Source organism: Sus scrofa, chromosome 6 (assembly GCF_000003025.6).
Source record: "Sus scrofa isolate TJ Tabasco breed Duroc chromosome 6, Sscrofa11.1, whole genome shotgun sequence".
NCBI lineage: Eukaryota > Metazoa > Chordata > Mammalia > Artiodactyla > Suidae > Sus > Sus scrofa.
Window position 1 is genome coordinate 170,647,793 of NC_010448.4, and position 11,107 is coordinate 170,658,899.

General features: G+C 43.7%; 2 protein-coding genes across 3 annotated transcripts; one reads left to right on the forward strand and one right to left on the reverse strand.

The window, feature by feature from the left end:
- Positions 3,425–9,333, reverse strand: EXO5 (exonuclease 5). Of its 2 annotated transcripts, none has more exons than XM_003128112.4 (3): positions 9,090–9,333; positions 8,240–8,573; positions 3,425–4,939 (listed from the first exon to the last, which is right to left on the reverse strand). In XM_003128112.4, exon 3 carries the CDS (start codon positions 4,910–4,912, stop codon positions 3,800–3,802), a length of 1,113 nt encoding a protein of 370 aa, XP_003128160.1. In that variant the 5' UTR covers positions 4,913–4,939; positions 8,240–8,573; positions 9,090–9,333; the 3' UTR covers positions 3,425–3,799. The 2 variants fall into 2 exon arrangements, with proteins under 2 accessions (XP_003128160.1, XP_013832841.1); XM_013977387.2 differs by having other exon boundaries at positions 8,240–8,332; positions 9,090–9,301.
- LOC110261413 lies at positions 8,289–10,261 on the forward strand. The gene is made up of 4 exons (XM_021097706.1): positions 8,289–8,330; positions 8,703–8,943; positions 9,182–9,243; positions 9,320–10,261. The coding sequence occupies exons 1-4, from the start codon at positions 8,289–8,291 to the stop codon at positions 9,797–9,799; spliced, it is 825 nt and encodes a 274-aa protein (XP_020953365.1). The 3' UTR covers positions 9,800–10,261.

An 11,107-nucleotide genomic window follows, 5' to 3' on the forward strand; every position in this document is an offset into this window, starting at 1 on the left:
CCCAAAAAGTCCAGTATAGATTTCCGAGTATCTCAGACCACCCGATACCAGGCCTCATCGCATGGCTCTGTCACTGCCTGTTTACCTACCTGTATTCTCTGCTAGAATACACAAAGCAAGAGGGCCAGAACACAATTACCCTCAGCAGGACCCTCTGAACCCTGTTCCCTTTGTGCCATGGGATGTCCAGAATCATTAGTTACGCCTCCAAGAATCTCACAGCCTTGAGGATCTGTCTCTTGCACACCTCCAATGAGCCTGCAAGTATCAGATTCAAATTCAGACCCTTCCAGCCTGATGCTTTTGTCCCAGGATATGCAAGGTGAAGAAAGAGTTGATCAGATTCCATCTAGTGCATGACATCAGATTTTTTAAATTATGAGTCTAAATTTAGAATGGTTAGTTCTGACATATTTTGGTGCCGCAATGAATGTGGAGGCCGGTTCAGTTAGTCATGTACACATCTTCCTCTTTTCCCGAGTATAGGATCCTTGGCAGGCAAAGTGCAAGCTCTGTTACTGGAAAATCTCAATGGGGCAGAGATGGTAAACTGTTACTCAAGATCCATCCTCTGGTTTTTGCAGTTCACGGAATCTCCAATTTCTCTGTGCATACATGCGTTTCCAGAATAAAAATCACAGCTCTCAACCTCCCTTGGAGCTAGTTATGACCAGGTGGCCAGGTCTGGCCCAGTGGGATGTAAGGGCTGCAAATGTATGAAGTGTCCTAAAATGATGCCCTTTTTCCATTTCAGCTTTATGCTGAATGCGTAATGAGCGACTGGCGTTTAGAGAGCCATTGTGGAGTATGAAGTAGGAGATGCTGGCTGGTTTTAGAGAAACAAGGGAGAAGGAACCTGGCTCCAGGACATGGGGTCATCAGGACCTAGACTACCTTTATCTAGGGTTCTTTTTCACCAGAGAGAAATGCATTTCTATTTTGTTTAGTCACTATTGTTTTGGAAATATCTATTATGAACAGTTGAACATAATCCTAATTTAGGTACTAAACCCATTCTCCCACCCAGGAAGCAAGTTTAAAAAAATAAAAATCAATAAGTGGCTTTGTTGTGACATTTCTTTTTAATTACCCACTCACTGAACATCTAAAAATTACATAATTTGGAGGTCAGACATCTTACCCAGAATTCACAAGGGTGAGATAACATTAGATATGCGGGGAGTTCCCGTCCTGGCTCAGTGGCTAACGAACCTCACATCCATGAGGTTGTGGGTTTGATCCCTGGCCTCACTCAGTGGGTTAAGGATCTGGCGTTGCCCTGAGCTGTGGTGTAGGTCACAGACACGGCTTGGATCCTGCATGACTGTGGCTGTGGCTGTGGCTGGCGGTTGTAGCCCCAATTCAACCCCTAGCCTGGGAACCTCCATATGCCTTGGGTGTGGCCCTCAAAAGACAAAAGACAAAAAAAAAAAAAAAAAAAAAAAAGATATGTGGAAGCTGCAAACCAAGTAAGTATTTCTTATAGAGAACAGCATCAGTGATCCTGGGGTGACCCCACAGATGCCTCAACTATCTTGTAAGAAATCATAAAGTGATTACCAAGATGTTCATTTAAAATAAGAATTTTTGAGAGCTCAGGGAATTACTGAATCACAGAATTCTGACTAAATTCTATTAAATTAGTCTGTCTAAAACCAACAGATTTCTTTTTCCACTTCTTTTTTAATTTTAAAAGTTAAACTTTTTTTTTTTTTTTTTTTTTTTTTTGTCTTTTTATGGCCGAACCCGCAGGATATGGAGGTTCCCAGGCTAGGGGGTTCAATCAGAGCTGCAGCCGCCGGCCTACACCACAACCACAGCCACGTCAGATCTGAGCCGAGTCTGCGACCTACACCACAGCTCACGGCAACGCTGGATCCTTAACCCACTGAGCGAGGCCAGGGATTGAACCCACAGCCTCATGGTTCCTAGTCAGATTCGTTTCCGCTGCGCCAAGGCGGGAACTCCTCTTTTTCCACTTCTTAAAGATTCTAATATAACTAAGATGATGCTCAGAACGCAGAGCAAGTTCTTTTCTTGAAGACTATTAGCTTAATACTGTTTATCCCATAAGGTCCAGTTTACCATGGCCCAAACTTCTTAAGGCCTAGAACAATGTACAGAGAAGGCAGTTAATACAAGAACAATTTTACAGTATAATAGTTAAGAGCATAAGCACTGCATCAGACATATCTAGGCTGGAGTCAACCACTTTCAAACTGGGAACTTGGGCAAGTTTTATAAGCCTTCTAAGCTTCAGTTCCCGCATCAGGTATATAGATGTAATCATAAAAGTACTTAGCACGGTGCCTGGGATATAATATTCCCTCCATATATGGGAAGAGTTATTACAAGATTCCCATTGTCCATAAGAAATGAGTATGTGTAGCTCAGAAAGCCTCCAGAGGCAACCTACTGTAACTCCTACAAACGCCCAGCTTTGAACAGCTCATGTACAACATGCAGTCACACTAACAACATTCACGTGGCTGCCGGCTCTTCTAGTTGATACGGAAACCCCACCACTGCCTTCCACCTACTTTCGCAAATCCTCCAGGACCGTGCCCATAAACAAGCTTTCTGGTCCAGGTGATGGTCGTATTCTTCCCTCTGGTCTTGGTGATATGTGCAGCTAAGGCCTCCATTGAGATTCCTCTCCATTACCTTTGAATATCTTAAAATGGTTTTAGTTTGTTGTTTTTCACTTTATAAGGAGACTATCACACCACACGTAACTTTTGGGACCTACTTTTTCACTTACAGTTGTGCTGCTAAGACCCACCCACATGGCTGCACGTCATTGCAGCGCATGCATTTTGATTGCTGTACCTGCGATCCTCTCTTCCAATGACAGGCACTTGGGTGGTTTCTAGATTTGGGTCTCACTATTGTGAAAGTGCTATGAAATTCTCATTCGTATTTCCTGTTGTACATGGCACTGCTAGATTGTGCAGTGTGTGAACGTCACGTTACGTCAAGTATTAGGTTTCTCCTGTTTACTACGTTCATTTTTTTTTTAAGGCCACACTCACATGAAAGTTCCCGGGCCAGGGATTGAATCTGAGTCACAGCTGTGACCTATGCTGCAACTGTGGCAACACCAGATCCTTTAACTCATTGTGCCAGTCTCGGGATTTAATTTGAGCCTCTACAGCGACCCCAGCTGCTGCAGTCAGATTCTTAACCCACTGTACCACAGTGGGAACTCCCTAATTTAATTTTTTTCATGATTTCCTGTTTCTATTTCATTTTTTTTTATTTCTTTGAGCGTATTTATTATCCTTCTAAATTCTTGCTCTGCTCATTCTACTACTTCAGGAATATGTTTATATATATATGTAAAGGCTTGGAATAACATACAAGTATTTGTGGTGGTCCCCTTTGAAGGGTTGAGATTATGAAAAAAATCCCAGTTCAAACAACCTAGACGGTGTTTCATTTTATTTCATTATATAAGATGTAGAAAACTTGATTGAGAAAAGAATGGGGAAGAGACTTAAAAGAAACTGAAGAATCTCCTCAGGAAAGCGATGATCGCGGAAGGTACCTTTGCTCCAGCCATGATGAGCATCTGCCCTGACAACGCACCACAAAGCTCCGGGGGCAGTAGGATCCCAGCTCTCCGCTCACCCCTGAGCCTTGGTCCTGGATCTGGGTAGATGAGAGGATGAGGAAACACGGAAAGACCCACAACAGGAACACTCTCCATGAAAGTCAAGCTCAGAGACTGGTCCTTTTTCACTCTGGGGAGTACGTCAGGAGCAGGAAAGATCAAAGTTCCTGAAGGCACATCTTCCATTCATTTGGCTATTTTGACTTGAGGCTCTAGCACGGAATTGGGCAACCTACTGCCCTTCCTCCACTCACAGATATCTGCATAGTTGCATGCCCGGCATTTCCAAGCCTCCTCTACATCAACCCCTTGAGGCTCTCGGTGGCCCATCCAGTAGGCCAAATAGTGCTGCACTTTACGTCTCACCTCCTTCTCTTCAAAGGCCACTATCTCTGTACCCAGCACAGTGGCAGTCTCTTGGTGGATATACTCAATCTTCAGGCTATCGATAACTGGGAGGTCAGACAGTGTTAGAGTCAAGTAGACCAGCTCCATGAGGTCACCCAAGGACTTCACAGAGAAGCCTCCCTGCCGGGCATGCCTCAGCACTGAAGGTCCCAGTGGCTTTTCTGGATGCAGTTTTGTGTGGTAGATTAGGCTAGCAGTGGTCACTTTCCCTTGTACCATGGCATCAAAGATGTATTTGTACAGGTTGACTTGAAAACGGTCTTTATTTTTTTGAGCATTCATGGGGAGCACGGGGCGCCTGCGTGTCTTGAGTTCCGCCAGTTCCAGCTCTCCCCTGGCTGTATAGTGCAGCTCATCAATCACTCCAACAAGAAACACACCCTCTACTTCTCCAAACACTGGGAACTCTCTGATGCGCCCTTCTGACTGCAGGGTAGGAATCATTGACAGTATGTTCAGAAACTTAATTGCCCAAGCATCTTCTTTCGTGGTGACAGGGACAGTCACAAGGTCATGAACTTCTAGTTCTCTAGCTAGGTGGATACTAGCACCAGTGTCCAAAACAGCTGACTTCTCAGGTGTCAAGAAACCAGGAAGCTCTTTTTCATACACCATTTGCTGTTCGCACCAGTTCTGAGTACAGAGGTCAGTGACATACAAATATTTAAGATGGAATCGCTCCATAGGTGATGAGACATCCAATCCTCCTTTCCATGTAGGTAAGCTTATAAGATTGCCATGCTTCTCAGAGAGTGCTGAAGAAGGGCCAGGCTCGCTAAGTGACATACTTGACTCTTGCGTATCTTCTAGGTCCAGAAACTCTGAGTCACTCAAGTCTGAGAACCCTGAGGCCTCCGCTGACACTGTCTCCTCTTCCCCAGTCTCTGCCATGGCGCAGCTCTGGATTGAGCAAAGGCCCTGCATATCATGTTAAAGAAATGCATTATCCAAATAAAAAATTTCTTAAAAGAACTTTCAAATTCCAATAAGGTAAAAAAAGATTCTCAACTAATTACTTACATAGAGCCTTTAAAAATGCTTATTTACTTATGAGCAATTAGTATGGCTATAGATTTGTAACAGATGCACAATTTATAATAATAGGGCTCATTGCATCATCCATATATGAACACCTGCAAAACTTTTTTAAGTGCAAAGTAGTTTTATTCCTGAATCTGGCATTAACATGCTGTGTGTGACTTTAAGCAAATCACCTTCCTTGCCTCCAATTTCTCCATTTAAAAGGAGATTTGAGTTTTGCCTTTTTCCCCTGAAAATTCTATTGGCCTGGGACATTATTTCATTATTTTAAGTGAAGAGAGATCACTGTAAATGTTGGAGCAATGTTTGCCAGTGAACCACTGAACCACTTCTACAATTCCTTTGATAGGAGGTCCTTAACTAGGAAAATAAATCTCAAAACCAAACTATTCCTTGAGAAAAATCAGCTCTACAATGGCTGCTTTTAAACGCAGTTCTCAGCAACACAGTGTAGCAAAATTCAAAGACTAATGATAGATAAATACCAATAGATCTGCTCATATGCAAAGTCACAGCATGAAGTAGTGAGAGAGGACCTTCATAGCAACATGTGGAAATCCGTTGCTTTTTGTATTCAAGATATAAGAAGAAAATGGCAAGGAGAAAAAGCTCTTGGTGGGTTTCACTTTACCTTCACTGACTATAAATCCCTCCTAACATTACAGAAGTAGGTGTTTCCTACTAAGTTTATTTCCTCCCTCCACCAGAAATCAGCTTATGATGGAAAGTATCTGTAAATGAACACTCTTAAAGTATCACTGCATTTTGCTATAACTAATTGTGAAGATATACGTTGCACAGTTATTGTGTCTAGACACTGAACTTAGCGCTTCACATCCAATATCTCACTACTCTACGGTGGGACAACTACTCTCTCTTTTTGTAACAATTTAACGAATACAGGAAACAGAAAGGACAATGAGTATAATCTAGATAAACAACTGTTGACATGTTGCTTCTTTCACGTTTTTGGGTTTTTTAGCTGCAGTATTTTAAAGTAAATTTCAGACACCACAATGCTTCAAATATAAATGTTTCAGCATACATTTCCAAAGAAGGCTCCTACATTAACTATAATATTATCACATCCAACAAAATTAATAATTCCCTAATACTCCAGTCCATATTCAAATTTCCCCAACTGCCCTAAAAATATCTTGGAGAGCTTTTCTTTAAACCAGGCAACAAAGGCCATACATTATGTCTGATTGTTCTATCAAGTTTTTCTTTGTTTTGTTTTTCCTTTTTTGGACACCTCACAACACATGGAGTTCCTGGGACAGGAATCAGACCCAAGCCACAGTTGTGGCAACGCTGGATCGCTGGATCCTTTAAACCACTGTGCCAGGCCGGATCCTGTTGTGCCACAGCAGGAACTCCTCAAGTATTTTTAATCTTAAGAAAACAGGCAGATTATCTTGTGAAGACACTCTTTTTAAGCCTTGCTTCTTACTTCACACCTAACCCTGCATAGAGAGAAAACACAACAAAACAAGGTATGACCAGCCCACTAGTATGTGACCTTGGCTGCCAGGAAAATAACAAGGAATTTAAGACGAACTGAGGTAACTATGAGCCAAGTTTCTTCCTTGCTACTCTAATCAGCAATGAAAGAGCTGTAAGCACCAACTCCCGTGTTAAAAGCTTAACACCTGATACCTCAAAAATGGTATTAATATTAGTTATCATTGCTATTAACTAACTTTCAAACAGTCTACATGTCCCTAATGAAAGAATACACAGATAGCTGGAAGAAGAGTTATTTGCAATGAACAAAAATAATGCAAGGCTGAGATTTTTTTGGGTATATCCTATAAAGTTCCTGCTTTATGAGACACTTCATAGCAGTAAAACACAGAAGCTGCACATCTGCACAACTGTCTTAAACCATGTGCCTTGGATGATGATAGTTTCAAAATGAGTAATGTTACTTGGACCATGAAGTTCCTGAAAATGGAAGAGGATCCTCACCTTCCACCAAGAAACGCAAGTTAAACGGCCATTAACATGTATATTTTGGGTTGCCCCCACCCCACCACCCAACCCCTCTGCAGGGCAGCACACTAAATCCAAATCAACTGACCCTGAAAACTTCCAATATCTAGACCTGAGGTATATGACATGCAGCCACCAATCACATATAGCTATTTAAATTAAAACTAGTTAAAATTAAGTAAAATTTAAAACCCATTTTCTCAGTTGCATTCAGCACATGTCAAGTGTTCAGCAGCTACATTTGGCTGATGGGGACCACATTAAAAGGCACAGACCTAGAACACGTCCCTGATCACAGTGCTCCTGGACAGTACTGGTTTAGATTATTTCCTGTGTGCGTATTAATGCCCCAAAGAGAGTATAAGGTCCTGAGATGTATGGACTTCCTACTGTTCTACAAACAAACAACACTCGAAACAGAATAGCCCTTAACAGCTAGTGAAATGTTTGCAGAGAAGACATAAAAGGGAGGCATTATCTGTGGAATTATTCATCTAAAGAAGAAAACAAGGCACAAGGGATGGACAATTTAGACATAGATGTGTTGCTTGGACACTGCAGGAAAAAAATCCATGCAAGAGCATGATACAATGCATCGCGTCCCAAACGCAATTTGTATCTTTTGACAGGAGATGATTTTACATGGTACATAGACTAACACCTTCAGATACATCTTGGAGTGTATATAAAGCCTCTACAGCATCTGTCAAATGAATAATTTCATATGCAGTGTTTCTCAGGACAAGTTTGATTTTTTAAATAAATGTAAGTAAAAAATTAAAAATATGAGAATAACAATATAGGGAGTACATAGGTGTGGCAGAAATAGTTGGTGGAGGTAAGTGAATGGGGTGTTTGGGAAACACCAGCACAGAGAGTTTAGGGGTCCTACAGACCTGGATTCTGAACCAGGTTAGGTCAGTAGCATTTAGTAGTAGGCTACTTGTCCTACGATTACTCTTGGAAAAGTTTTTAGTTTTCCTGGGGCTGCTGACACTCCTTTAAAATTAGAAGCGCTCCTTCAAACCATAGGCACCTACCCAAACAACTGAATGATGACAGTATATACTTCCTGGCACTCAGCAAACATGAATCTCCTTCTTCCCAAGGAAGAGATGAGATAGTATAGCTATTCCCTCTGACAAATGAGAGTACATTTTAGGAGAGGAAACTTTTACTCACCTGGGACTTGGTTGATCTTCCTCCTCAAAAGGAAAGGCAGAATGCTGAAATGACAAGGCTGGCGGTGGAGAAAGAAGCTCTGAAAGATCAGGTCTGTAATCGGAGAATCCAGATTAGCAACTCTGGGCCTTGCTGTGGTGAACAGGGACTTTTGGTCCTTTCTCACGACCAGTCCCTCACATTGCGGCGTTTCCTCCTCTCTGATCCACACTGCACATTGTTGCCCACCCTAGATCCTGGGTAAGGCCCACCTCTCTCCGAGGGCAAATTCTCCGTGACTTCTTCGTTTCCCCCCAGTACCCTGGTTGCAGTGACTTGATTCCATCCCTGCTCCCTGCAAGTAAAAGTGTCAGCAATAAAAAAGGTCCCCCAGGAGCTCCGAGGTCAGTTCCCTCTTTCAGCCTCACCTCGACCCAGAAGTTCGGGCACAGATCTCAGGTCAGAGGCTTTTCCTCTCTGATAGGTTCCTGCCGCCTGCAGAACTGCCACTGCCTTCACCTTCAACATCCTGACTTGTTCGGTGCTGCCCGGACTTGCGGGCTCCGAGTACTTCTGCCTGCAGCGGGGACCTTCCCACCGGCCCCAAACCACCGTCCCCCCAGGAGTTTCATGCATGCCCGAAAGTCTACTGGGCACTCCCTACAAGGAGCAAGCAAGGGGTCGCTGGCCTCCGGAAGGGGTCCTAGCCGACAGCAGGGTCTCCGGCGCGCGGAAGATCCTGAACCCACAGGAGCAGACAAGATAAGCGGCTGCGCCGGAGCCTCTCCCACCCGGCAACCGCGGGGACAGATCCCTGGGCGCCAAAACGCAACCCCTCATCCCTCCACCCCATCTGCCGGGCTTCCTTTACCCTTAGATGCTCCTCCGAACCCCGGACTCCACCGTTCCCAACGCAGCTTTGGCATCGCTCCCCGACGCTTCCGCGGGACGCGCAAGTGTGAGTCCCTCCGAAGACCTTTCGTTGCCCACTTCGCATTAAGCCTCCAGGAAACCAGGCCCAGAAGGCCCGGCGGCTGCGCAAGGACCGCCTCCTCCCAGAGGCCCCAGCGGCACCGCCCAAGGACCGCCTCCTCCCAGAAGGCCCGGCGGCTGCGCAAGGACCGCCTCCTCCCAGAGGCCCCAGCGGCACCGCCCAAGGACCGCCTCCTCCCAGAAGGCCCGGCGGCTGCGCAAGGACCGCCTCCTCCCAGAGGCCCCAGCGGCGCCGCCCAGTCCTCGCGAGTCTGCGGCGCTAGCAGGAGTCCACCTCGCTGGATAGGCGGAGGGTTTGGACGCTGGTGTCTACGCTTGAGGAGGCCGTGCCTGTTCGCCGCTGGCCGTGCGTGTGGCTGGATTTGGAACGGGATTGCGCTGTTACTTGACGTCGAAGCTCTCTCTCACCCTCGGGGGCTCCCGGCTACCGCCAAACCAGTCTCTGCCCGTTACTGCTGCATCTGTGCCTTGTCACCGTGGATTCTGTGTCCCCTTCTTTGCACAGCTGAGGGGACAGCCATCCACTCACTTTCCAAAGACGGTAGTGCTCGTCTCATCAATGTGTTTTTTCTGTTGGCTTACTTTTAAATTAGCCCTTTTATTAGGAAATATAACGCAGTTATATCCTGAAGTATAATATAAAGGTTAAGTAATTACTGAACAGACATTTCATCATGTACAACAAAAAATAGAATGGTATCAGGCCCTTAACAAATACACTCCCATGCCTCCTTCCTGCGGAAACCACTAGCCTGACTTTTATGACAATTACTTTCCTTTTCTTTACAGTTTTATCACATATTTGGAAACTTGATTTATGACAAAAGCAGCAAGACATAGCAATGGAGAAAAAAAAGAATGTCTCTTCAACGAACAGTCTGCTACAATAGGGTATACTTATGAACAAAATATAAAATGAGACCCCTATCTTACTTCATCGCAACTCTCAATTCCAGGAGGATTAAAGGCCTAAATACATTTCCGACTTTTGAATGGGGAAAAAGTCCTTAAATAAAAATAGAAAAATGTTTTTTGTTTTTGTTTTAAAAACTGCAAAGGATATTTTGGGTCAGTTGGGGAAATTTAAACATGACACATATTAGATAATAGTGTCAATTGTGTATATCCTGAGTGTGAAAATGATTTGTGGATGTGTAGGAAAATGTCCCTGTTCTTGGAAATATGAAAGTTGAGGAGAATCTTAAGTGAAATCTGAGTGGTCATTGCTCTATTGAAGCTAGAGAGGTTTCTGCCTCCTCCCAAGTATAGCCTTCCTTCACCAGGATGTAATTCCCAATGCCACCGAAGCCCCTCTTTAACCCTTCCATGCATGGGCCTGTTATCTTCAAGTAACCGTTGAGGGAGCAATGGTGCTGGGTGGAATGAAGAGGATTCAAAAATGGTCATGCTATGGGGAAAAGAAATATCCTGGACAGCAGGACGATGTTCCCCCAAAACTTGCATTCTCAAATTTCAAAAAATATTACCCTTTCCCCAAAAGGCTATCTTAAGAAGCCTGGTCATTTAAGGCCCATCCGTTTACAAAAGTCATTGAATTAGTTCTTCCACCTTCAGGGATATCTGTAACCATGGAAATACTGTCGGACACAGGTATGTTTTCCTCTTTCCGTATTATCTTATTATCTTAGAGCATAGAATTTGTACCTCTAAATCACACTGATTAGTCTTCCATTTACGTATTTATATGGTACAAATGTTTATCTATATGAATGCTCTCTTGAGCTTCACTGTCCAACACAGTAGCCACGAAGCATTTATGGTTCTTAAGCACTTGAAATGTGGTTAGTTCAAAATGAGATATGCTATAATTATAAAATACTGTTATTTTGAAGATTTAGTTTAAAAAATTAATTTATTAATAGTTATATTGATTAC